General features: G+C 38.9%; 1 protein-coding gene across 13 annotated transcripts in view; it reads right to left on the bottom strand.

The window, feature by feature from the left end:
* Window positions 1-5,222: 5,222 nt before the first annotated feature.
* HSPB11 (heat shock protein family B (small) member 11) overlaps window positions 5,223-12,304 on the bottom strand; it is a 31,202-nt gene continuing 24,120 nt past the window's right edge. For all 13 annotated transcript variants that reach the window (XM_043461254.1, XM_043461250.1, XM_043461258.1 and 10 more), the window contains 3 exons: window positions 11,249-11,317; window positions 7,494-7,537; window positions 5,223-6,081 (listed from right to left, as the gene is read on the bottom strand). In XM_043461254.1, coding sequence (XP_043317189.1) covers window positions 5,968-6,081; window positions 7,494-7,537; window positions 11,249-11,317 — 227 coding nt within the window. In that variant the 3' untranslated portion in view covers window positions 5,223-5,967. The remainder of the gene's footprint in view (window positions 6,082-7,493; window positions 7,538-11,248; window positions 11,318-12,304) is intronic.

The raw sequence follows: 12,304 nt of genomic DNA, 5'->3' as shown, positions 1-12,304 counted from the left end.
TTCAGGGCAGTCAGGAATACCCACACTACGGTGCCAGCAGCAGTCCATGCTGCACTGTCCAGCAATGGGAATTCACTGCTTGTAATGCCTTTTCAGTGCTATCTAGTGACCTATCCACCACTTCCCAGTCTTCCACTGGGGCCCATGCCGAGAGGACCCCGGCCACTGGGTACCACATGCTATGTGGTGGCCACTGGCTTCCTCCTTCCATTGGAGCCTCAGGCTCCCCTACGTGCTGGGAACCCTGCCAACTCTGCCAATTGTCTCACTGATCACTGAACCCAGGCTAGGCAAGGCACGAGCTAGGAAGCAGAGAAGAACCTGGAAGAAGATGTGAGGAGCTGTAGGAACTGCAGACACGCTTTATTTGCAGCAAGGCAGACGAGCTTTATTCTCTTGTGGCTAACGCACTGCAGTGCAACTCAACAGCTTTTCAGGTGGTGCTTATATGCATATGTGCAGTGCTATAAATGATCTCAGCTGTTACACAACCATGTAAAGTCATTATTTACAAAAGGTGGGGAGAGAGCAAGAGGACATGGGGTGAGAGAGCCTGAACACTGCCATCTTGGCCAATTGCGCCTTTCCTACAATGGGGTTCAACAGTGAAAAACAAAAAAGATAAAGCCACATATTGGTCTATCCACTGCTTGAGACTTAAGAGAGTGGTTTTCTCAAGTGAAAATGAGTTTTTGAAGCCTAGGAAAATAAAGGTTAAAGGATGCGGTTTTCAAATACCATGAAGTGGTATTGCAAGCACTACACTGAGAACTCGTTCTCTGCATTCACAGGAGAGAAACACAGAAAAAAGACTTTAAGATAATTTAGTAGGCCTGTGCCAAAGAGATCATTCAGATAACTTCTAGAAATGCCTTCCAGCGATCTGTAAGCCTTAACGCAGTGTTCCTTAAATGAAGAATTATTGACATTCCAGTTTAGGAAGTTGGAGAAAAAGAAAATCCTCAAGTGTTTCATTTTATTGAACATGGTTCTAGGTCACCTCCCTTTTCCAAAACCTTAAATGGCTCCAGGACTATCGGGAAAATATCTGAAAGCATTAAAGGCTCTCTGTGATCTGGCTGTAATGTACCATTTCAGCCTTCTTTGCCCCACTCATATATATATATTCATCACTCCCTAAATACACCTTCATGTCTCTGATGGCACCAACGTCACTATTGAAGTACCTTTTCTACCTTCTTCCATTTATCTAAAAGTAACCTTTCCAAGAGTAAATTTGTGCAACAAATCTTGGTGAGCAAATTATCAGAAAATATCAAAAGCCTTAAAACTTTTCTTAAAAAAAAAGATTTATTCATTATTTATTTTTTTTCTGTAGTGGATTTTTTTGCTACGTGTGAGCTTTCTCTAGTTGTAACAAGCAGGGGTTACTCTTCATTGTGGTGGGTGGTCTTGTTGCAGTGGTTTCTCTTGTTATAGAGCACAGGCTCTAGGTGAAAGGGGCTTCAGTAGTTGTGGGGAGTGGGCTTAGTTGCTCTGCAGCATGTGGGATCTTCCTGGACCAGGGATTGAACTGGTATCCCTTGCATTGCAAGGCGGATTCTTCACCACTGAACCACCAGTGCATGCATGCATTCTTAGTTGTTCAGTTCATGTCCGACTCTTTGCAACATTAAGGACTGTGGCCCGCAGGCTCTTCTGTCCATGGGATTCTCCAGGCAAGAATATTGGAGTGGGTTACCACTCCCTTCTCCAGGGGATCTTCCTGACCCAGGGATCGAACCCAGGTCTCCTGCATTGCAGGTGGATACTTTACCACTGAGCCACCAGGGAAGCCCCTTTAGAACTATTCTTAACTTTGACTAGTTCCCTTCTGGGAACTTCTTCTAAAAAAAAATCATCTGAGGGGTAGGCAAAGATTTTTGCACAAAGATATCCTCTGTGGCATTATTTATTTTTGTCTATTATGAAGAATTCCAAGCATACATTAGAGAGACTAGTACAACAAAGCCTTGTATATCCATAACCCAGATCCAGCAATTTACTGCTCCATTTGCTTCAACTAAACTTTTCTCCTATAAAAAAATATACTCAATTATTTTATTGTTTAAAATTAATTATTCATTTTACAACATTGTATTGGTTTTGCCATACACTGACTTGAATCCGCCATGGGTGTACATGTATTCCCCATCCTGAACCCCCCTCCCACCTCCCTCCCCATCCCATCCCTCTGGGTTATCCCAGTGCACCAGCCCCGAGCATCCTGTATCATGCATCGAACCTGGACTGGCGATTCGTTTCACATATGATAATTTAAATGTTTCAATGCCATTCTTCCAAACCATCCCACCCTTGCTCTCTCCCACAGAGTCCAAAAGACTGTTCAATACATCTGTGTCTCTCTTGCTGTCTCACATACAGGGTTATCGTTACCATCTTTCTAAATTCCATATATATGCGTTAGTATACTGTATTGGTGTTTTTCTTTTTGGCTTACTTCACTCTGTATAATAGGCTCCAGTTTCATCCACCTCATTAGAACTGATTCAAATGTATTCTTTTTAATGGCTGAGTAATATTCCATTGTGTATATGTACCATAGCTTTCTTATCCATTCATCTGCTGATGGACATCTTGGTTGCTTCCATGTCTTAGCTATTATAAACAGTGCTGTGATGAACATTGAGGAACACATGTCTCTTTCAATTCTGGTTTCCTCAGAGTGTATGCCCAGCAGTGGGACTGCTGGGTCATATGGCAGTTCTATTTCCAGTTTCTTAAGGAATCTCCACACTGTTCTCCATAGTGGCTGTACTAGTTTGCATTTCCACCAACAATGTAAGAGGGTTCCCTTTTCTTCACACCCTCTCCAGCATTTATTGCTTGTAGACTTTTGGATAGCAGCCATTCTGACTGGCGTGTAACGGTATCTCATTGTGGTTTTGATTTGCATTTCTCTCAATTATTTTAAAGCAAAGCCCAGATACCATGTAATAAACCCACATACTTGTATCTCTGAATCTACTAAATGTCTCTCTGAAAAATATGGGCCTTTTCTTACATAATCTTAAAGCCAGGATCATACCTAATCCATGCAAAAGCAAATGAATACTACCCAATCCGTAAGCAGATTTTCCCAATTATCTTTAAAATGTCTTTTTTTTTCAATTAGTTTGCTCATATTAGCATCCAAATAAGATTTACACAAGGCATGTATTTTGGGGCCCTCTTCTATCTCCTTGAATCTAGAGTGGACCCTCTTCCTTTTTTTTTTTTTTTTTTTTACCCTCTTCCTTAATTAACATTTTTTGCATTACTGACTTGTATAAGAAACCAGGTCACTTGTCCTCTAGGATGAGCTATATTCTACATTTGTTTGTATATCAGTCAGGATAGGCCAGGTTATGCTGGGGTAAAAAGCAACTCCAAAATAACACTGATTTGTGAACTCCCTACAGTCTAGTAGATTAGGACTCTGGCCTTCCACTGAAGGGTGCCCAGGTTTGGTCCCCAGTCAGGGAACTAAAATTCTGCAAGTGGCGTGACACAGCAACCCCACCCCATCCTCAAAATAAATGAAGCTTTATTTCTCCTTCTATCTGTCTACCTCGAATTGATTGAGAGCTCTACTATCTGTTATCATCAGTCTCACTCCCAGACCCAGAATGATGAAGTAGTTACTGTGTAGAAAAACATCACAGCAGGTCATTGTGGGAGAGAGAAAAGAGCTTTTTTTTTTCCCCCTTTATTTTTATTAGTTGGAGGCTAATTACTTTACAATATTATAGTGGTTTTTGCCATACATTGACATGAATCAGCCATGGATTTACATGTGTTCCCCATCCCGATCCCTTCTCCCGCCTCCCTCTCCATCCCATCCCTCTGGGTCTTCTCAATGCACCAGTCCTGAGCACTTGTCTCATCCATCCAACCTAGGCTGGTGATCTGTTTCACCCTTGATAGTATACTTATTTCAATGCTGTTCTCTCAGATCATCCCACCCTCGCCTTCTCCCACAGAGTCCAAAAGTCTGTTCTGTATTTCTGTGTCTCTTTTTCTGTCTTGCATATAGGGTTATCGTTACCATCTTTTTAAATTCCAAATATATGCGTTAGTATACTGTATTGGTGTTTATCTTTCTGGCTTACTTCACTCTGTTTAATGGGCTCCAGTTTCATCCATCTCATTAGAACTGATTCAAATGCATTCTTTTTAATGGCTGAGTAATATTCCATTGTGTATATGTACCACAGCTTTCTTATCCATTCGTCTGCTGATGGGCATCTAGGTTGCTTCCAAGTCCTGGTTTTTATAAACAGTGCTGCAATGGACATTGGGGTACATGTGTCTCTTTCAATTCTGGTTTCCTTGGTGTGTATGCCCAGGAGTGGGATTGCTGGGTCACATGGCAGTTCTATTTCCAGTTTTTTAAGGAATCTCCACACTGTTCTCCATAGTGGCTGTACTAGTTTGCATTCCCACCAACAGTGTAAGAGGGTTCCCTTTTCTCCACACCTTCTCCAGCATTTATTGCTTGTAGACTTTTGGATAGCAGTCATTCTGACTGGCATGTAATGATACCTCATTGTGGTTTTGATTTGCATTCCTCTGATGATGAGTGATGTTGAACATCTGAGAAAAGAGCTTTGAAAGGTCTATAACCCCCTGGTACTTGTGAATGCAATCTGACTTGGAAACAGTCACGGCAGATGTAATTAGTTAAGATAATACTGGAGTAAGGGTCTTTGGTTCAATATGATGTTGTCCTTATAAGAGAAGACACAGAAGAAAAATATATGCATTGAGGGAAGATGATACAAAGAAACACAGAAAGAATGCCATATGATGACAGAGGCAGAAACTGGAGCTATGGTGCCACAAGTCAAGGAATGCCAAGGATTGCCAGCAACACTGGAAATTAAGAGAAAGGCAAAGAATATATTCTCCCTCAAAAACTCCAATAGAAACAAACCCTGCCAATACCTTTATTTCTGACTTCTAGTCTCCAGAACAGTGAGAGAACAAATTTTTTTTTTTTTTTTTTTTTAGAGAACAAATTTTTATTGTTTTAAACCACCAAGTTTGTGGTACTTTATTACAGAAGCCATAAGAAACTAACATAGACTGCACAGGTAAAATACTATATTCTATTTAGTAAATACTTATATTTTAGTAAATACTTATATATTTAGTAAATATAGTAAAATACTATATTCTAATGCCATTTTTTTTCTGTGAGTTGATCAATTGTAATAAATGTAGGTTCATGCCTTTCTATTTATTTTCAACATTTTAGAATTGCTTTGTCATTTTAACTTTTGGCTATATTATCTACATTTTTTATTTCAAGTTGTATAGAAAGATATATTCAGAGATGTCTTATATCTCCACAAAATGTCCTATCTTGTTTCTTACCTCCTCAAAATGTAAAAAAAAAAAAAAAAGAATCAAATAATATCAATAATGGTTGCCTCTGGGAAATAAGATTATGTTTCCTAACTCTTCTCTGAAGTCTTCAAATCAAGACAAAATAAAATTAAAAGAAAAAAATAAAATGATTTGTCCTATAGGGCCCAACTCAAATTCCATGACCTCAAGGAAATGTTCCCATAAATATTTTCTCTTCTTTGAACTTGTATGTTGTTTACTGTCCATATTTTTCATTTAGCCATTTGCATCAATCAATAAATTTAAAAAATTAATGCACTGATATCTGAAGGGTACCATGTTAGATGCTGCGGAGTCACAATGTATTACCAGTTGTTTTCATGTATAGTTATGTACTTGGTTAAGTTGTATACTGAAACAAAAACTTTTGTTTTGCAAAAGCTTTCTTATGACCTACATGTTGGCCATCACTGCTGTCTGATGAACCAAATTCCTACAAAATGCTGAAGGGAAAAATAAAACTGAAACAGATTGATACAAATTCCTTTAATAATGACAACTTCATGTTTAAATAAATATACTGTTAAAAAATAGTGCATGGGTATATTATAATTACTAAGAAAGATTTGAGACTGCTACTCCCTCTGCAGAAACGCTATGCACAGATGCAAAATGATCAAAGGCTGATACAATAATGAATCTCAAGTAAGTAACGTGGCCATCACGTGCCTGTAAGGGAAAAAATAAATACAGATGATATAGCAATTCTAGTTAACTGCTAAACAAGCAGTAAGCAGATGAAAGGGTTTGCTACAAATAGTCTAAGTATATAATGATTTATAAGATATAATGTTCAGAAGAGAAGATCAAATCTGCCTTTCCTGCATTGCAGGTGCATTCTTGACCACTGAGCCCCCAGGGAAGGCTCCATTTCCCCTCACTCTCTCCAAAAGTTCTATGACACTGCCACCCTCCCTGGCACACAAAGACTTTTGTGTGTCAAAATCCTCAGCAGAGGCTTACTAACCATAATCAATTAAACAATATGGAGAAAAATAGAAAGATAAAATTCAATCTAATCAATCATTTTTCTGTTCCCTACTGGCCTCCTCAGGCTTCCTAGCTGGTGCTAGTGGTAAAAAACCCAAGTGCCATGCAAGCAGACGTAAGAGACACAGGTTTGATCCCTGGGTCAGGAAGATCCCCTGGAGGAGGGCATAGCAACCCACTCTAGTATTCTTGCCTAGAAAATCCCCATGGACCGCGGAGCCTGGCAGGGTCTACAGTCCACAGGGTTGCACAGAGTTGGACGTGACTGAAGTGACTTAACAGGCATGCATGGCCTCCCCAGTCACTGGACACAACTGGGTGGTAGAGAAGATAATTAATAGGATTCAAAAACTACAGACTCTTCTGAAACACTGATTTTGTAGCAGCTGCCAGTAAATTGTGAAGAATGAAGCTTAATGGACAAGGTACCTCTTTAACCCTTATCTGGAGAAATCTTAATAAGCACTACCACCTTAAAAACATTCTCAGTTGTTTCACTGTTTGTGTTTGTCTAAAACCAGGGCCTGACAAGCTAGGGACAGAGGAACTCGTGATGAGGCAGCAGCTTCCCTGTCAGCGGCCATTCATTTCACTTGACAAGCAAAGCCCAGTGGAATGCTGTCAGAAAATGCTGGTTCCCTTTTCACCTCATCTCTCTTTGGCTTATTTGTTGCTGATCCTATGGTCCAGTTCCCTTATCTGAATCTCCCTGTCCCTTCATGCTTAAATTAACATCCAATTTTGGCATCTCGACCTGTTTTGATTCCTATTCCATAAGGACTACAGAATCAAATGAAAGAAAGGAAAGCAAATAAATACTTCAAAATAAATGAACAAACAAAACAAAAACAAGTGAATTCTGTTTTATCTTGGCTGTCATCCTGTCTATGACAGAAAAGACCCTAACTTATGAAAGCTATGTTTAGATCATAATATTACTGAGAATAACTGCCTCTGTTGGTTGGTAGACACAGAACCTACAATATTATGAGGGTATTTAGTAATTTTATGACTATGGAGATAGGTTTAAAAGTTAAATACATTGTGCTGGCTAAAGATAATGTATATATTTTCAAAGTATATTTACTTACCAAAATTTCTTCATTTTGAAGCTGCCCCTCTGTATGTACTAGATCTAAAACACAAATTTAACAGAATTGAGGTAGGGCTCAAACTGCATCAGGATATACTAAAATTTATTTTCAGCAAAATGTGATATCTGATAAAATTGTAGTTAGATCAGATAAACCAGTGTTTTGGTATTTAAAATCCAATATAAAAATAGAGATATTTGATTTAAAAAAAGATATAAAAGCTAAACTATTTATGAGCTATAAAATATCTCAGTGAGTATAAATAAAAGTAAATATAAACTATAGTAAAGGAATATCAAGTGAAGAATTAATAAAATATGAAAGTCCTTTTTAAGGATCAAGTTACGAACAGTAACTGCAGGCCTGAAAGGCTGTCTCACCATTCTCATGGGAGCTGATGAGGACTCAGTTTCTCACAACGAAGTGTCACTATGATGCTGAGTTATGCCACCCATGAATTGATATTTTCTGGTACCCAGCTTCAGAAAACCTTTACTAGTACTAGTGTAATTTTAGGACAGATTAATCTTTCACTGAAATAATAATATTCACATTATTGCTATGTGGCAGCCTGGATGGGAGGGCAGTGTGGGGGAGAAGGGATGCGTGTGTATGTATAGCTGAGCCCCTTCTCTGTTCACTTGAGACTATCACAACGTTGTTAACCAGCTATACCCCAATAAAAAATAAAAAGTTTTAAAAAAGAAATTAACAACTTAAAAAAAATAACATTGACATTATTTAGAAATTAATTTTACTTATATCAAAATGTGAACAGTGAAAGTTGCTCAGTTGTGTCCGACTCTTTGCGACCCCATGGACTACACAGTCCACGGAATTCTCCAGGCTAGAATACTGGAGTGGGTAGCCTTTCCCTTCTCCAGGGGATCTTCCCAACTCAGGGATTGAACCCAGGTCTCCTGCATTGCCGGTGAATTCTTTACCAGCTGAGCCACCAGGGAAGTCCAAGAATACTAGAGTGGGTAGCCCATCCCTTCTCCAGTGGATCTTCCCAACCCAGGAATTGAACCAGGGACTCCTGCATTGCAGGTGGATTCTTTACCAGCTGAGCATCCAGGGAAGCTCCAATATCAAAACAGTGTACATAAAGAGACACAGATGTACAGAACAGACTTTTGGACTCTATGGGAGAAGGCCAGGGTGGGATGACCTAAGAGAACAGCATTGAAACATATATATTATCAAGTGTGAAACAGATCACCAGTCCAGGCTGGATGAATGAGACAAGTGCTCGGGGCTGATGCAATGAGATGACCCAGAGGGATGGGATGGGGAGGGAGGTGGGAGGGGGGTTCAGGATGGGGAACACATGTAAATCCATGGCTGATTCATGTCAATGTATGGCAAAAACCACTACAATACTGTAAAGTAATTAGCCTCCAACTAACAAAAATAAATGGAAAAAAAATAGTGTACATAATTTTAAAAGGCAGACAGTACAAAAAGGGAAGTCTCTGGGAAGTAAGATTATGGATGACTTTCTTTCTGTTTCCTAACCTTTCTCTGAGGTAATGCAAAATAGTAATCCCCAGCTTGACCCCTTTTCCTCCAATCCTGCTCCCCAGAGGTAAATGTTTTCAACAATTTAAATTATTTTTCCTGGAATATGTTTCATGCTCCTTTTCTTGATTTAACAATTTTTTACTGACTTTATATTATAGTAGGTGAAAATTTATGTCTCTTGGACCAGTATTCTCTTCCTCCTCTTCCTACAAATTTTCCTTCCTGCCATCCTCTCAATTTTGAAATCAATACTTGATGGCTACACTATTGTCTATATGTTATTTACTGCTGAAATAAGTAATAAATTATGACACATTTTCTTTCTTATACAATTCCTCCTCCACTAGAAATTAGTAACTTCTTTCATTTGCTTAGTTTTCTTTTTAATTATGAAAAATTGAAAAACTCAAACATACATAAAAAAGACAGGGTATCACTCTTACATACCCATTGTCTTGAATTTACAATGATTAACATTTCACCATACTTGATTTAGCTAATTATTTTTGCTAAGGTATTTTAAAGAAAATCTGAGACATCATGATATTTCACCTTTAAATATTTGATTATCCATCTCTAAAGAAGAATATTTTCTTGTGTAACTACAATGCCACTATCATACGACAATTTAAAAGTGCTTTAATATCATATACCTAGTATATATTCAAAGGTCCCCATAAGTGCCTGCTCAGTCACTCAGTTGTTTCCGATACTTTGCGACCCCATGGACTGTAGCCTGCCAGGCTTCTCTGTCTATGGAATTTTCCAAGCAAGAATACTGGAGTGGGTTGCTATTTCCTACCCCATCAAAGGTCCCCATTGTCCCCCTAAATGTCTTTTTATGGTTGGTTTATTCAAATCAGAATTAAGCCTCTTTTAATCTTGAACTTCTCTGTCTCCCACACAGACATTCCCCCCCGCCCCAAAAACCATTGACTTATTGAAGAGACCAAGTCAGTTGTATCATAAAATGTCCCACATTTTCTCATATTGCCTCCTTGGGATTTCATTTGTTTTCTACCTTCTTTTCCTACAGATGGAGTTAGAGCTAAAAGCCTGATTATATTTAGGTCTTTACCATATGTCTGGTGATTTGGGGCTATCTTTTGTTATTTATGAATAGATCACTGGAAAATAGTACATGAGCCAGACTCATTGACTACCAGATTTCCCTAGGGTGACCAGGAATGAACTAGTCTTTCTCTGTATCCACAGATCTTTTGGGACCATTCAGTTTCTCCAAAGATGAATCCTCCAATCTCCTGGCTGGGGCTATATTTCTGGTCGCTGGGCAGACCATAGGACGGAGGCTAGAGTTCCCACTATTCATTATATAGGTTTCCACTTCAATCCCCCGTTTTCCACTCCATGTCTCACTCATTCTCTTTACTATGACTGGTCTCCCTGAGTCCTGAGCCTCAGCATTCAAAGTTCCTAGTCACCTCTTGGGGGTAGTTTGTGGGAGGAAGGTACCTAAAGTCTTTTACACTTGGTAAATAGATGTTCCACCAATGACTTTTCTTGTCCATGCCTCATTCAAACTTTCCATGGTACCTTTGCCTTCAAGTTTCTGGGATTCTGCTGGATAAACTTCCTTTTCAGGTACTTCAGTTATAAACTACTCAATTCTGCTACTCCTCCAACTGCTGCCTTTCTTCCAAAATACATATTGATCTCTCACATCTGTCTTGAATTCCTGGTTCTGTTTTTATTTTTTGCCCTTGTAGGTTTATGACTCATTTAACTCCTTTATTACTATTTTCATGGTATCCTGAGAAGGAACAGATAGACACATGAAGGCAACATGCTGTCTTTTATGAGAGGCTACCAATTCTGCCAATATTTATTTATTTATTTTTCAATTCTGCCAATAATATTTAAATAATACATTATCAGGAAGGAAGGAAAGATTAAAAACTAATATTTATTGCTTATCTACCATATGCCAGACACTGTGTTCACAAAAACTTTAAACGGTGATATCATCTCTATTTTTCAGATAAGGATTCTGAAACTCAAAAAAATTAAGTAACATGTTAACAATTACATAACCAGGAAGTGAAGAAGCGACTTAATATTCAAATTTGGGTTTTTCTAGGTTTATCTAAATATGTCATAAGAATCATTCAGGCCATCTTTTCTCACCAAAATGACGCGCAATTGGAAATGTAAAGCACAATTCTCTACCCCCTCATGATCAAAATAATGCTGGTGAAAGAAGCACATACCTCTTTCAATCCATTGCTCAAAATCAACTGGCTCTTTAGAAGTACTCTTTTCAATCCTTAAGGTCCGCACTGACATTGTAAATAAATGAAAATAAACTGTTAATTATCTACTTAATTCTATGTTGCTGTCCCTTGATTTCTTTTTCCCTCTAAGACTGGCAAGCGTTAGTGGGAATGCACAAAGTACTGGGATCAGGAAAATCACTCACCATTTTCCCATAAATCCCTATGGTAAAGTAGTCTGGGTAACTGTTACCTTACAAATGTTTGCAAGCATATAACACAAAACTAACAGAGCCTTTTTGAGTTTGGTGCCATCTGGTTTGTTTTTGTTTGTTTGTTTTTGGTACACTAGTAAATAATACTATTAGTGGTCTTGATCATAAAACTTTATGCAGAAACTACTAGAAGTCAGACATATTCATTCACTCTTGACTTCAACCTTAGGAGAAAGGTATTATCAACCTGCTTTACCGATGAGAAAAAAGGCTTAAAGAAATCAGACAACTTCGAGAAGTCAAGCAAAATGTTCAATGATACAGAGCTAGTAAGTACCAGCACTAGAATTCAAAGTATAGGTCCAGAGCCTTCACAATTAATGAGAGAAGAGAAAATGCAGTCATCTTCCTTCTGCATTGGTTTTTTTTTTCTCCTTTACCCCTAAACCAGTTCCCTTCACTCCAAATCGATTCTTCTCTGTTCTGCACCCTGAGGGAGGATCCCTGGGAACTGAACCTCCTGGACTTACTTTCCCACTGCCTACTGATTGGATTTGGCCAACTGGAGGGACTGGGAGGAAACTGAAGGGCAGGAGGGAACTGAGATCAGGTTGTGTTTTCTTTATTCCCTTCCTGCTTCAGTGTCCTGTCTTTGGCAGTGGTTATGCTCCTCTGGTTACAGCTCCTATTAGGCAGGCCTTTTTGTACAGGCTCCAGTTCTCCTTGGGCTCCAGCAAATACTATTTCCTTCCTTTGGCCCAGGGAGGTAATGGCTTACTGCTATAGCCAGTTTCTGGGTGTCTCACCATCGCTAGCTTGTTCCCTTAACCCAGGCCAT

Source organism: Cervus canadensis, chromosome 2, assembly GCF_019320065.1.
Source record: "Cervus canadensis isolate Bull #8, Minnesota chromosome 2, ASM1932006v1, whole genome shotgun sequence".
NCBI classification, from domain to species: domain Eukaryota; kingdom Metazoa; phylum Chordata; class Mammalia; order Artiodactyla; family Cervidae; genus Cervus; species Cervus canadensis.
Note: the sequence above shows the minus strand (reverse complement) of the source record. Positions and strands in the feature narration are given on the sequence as shown.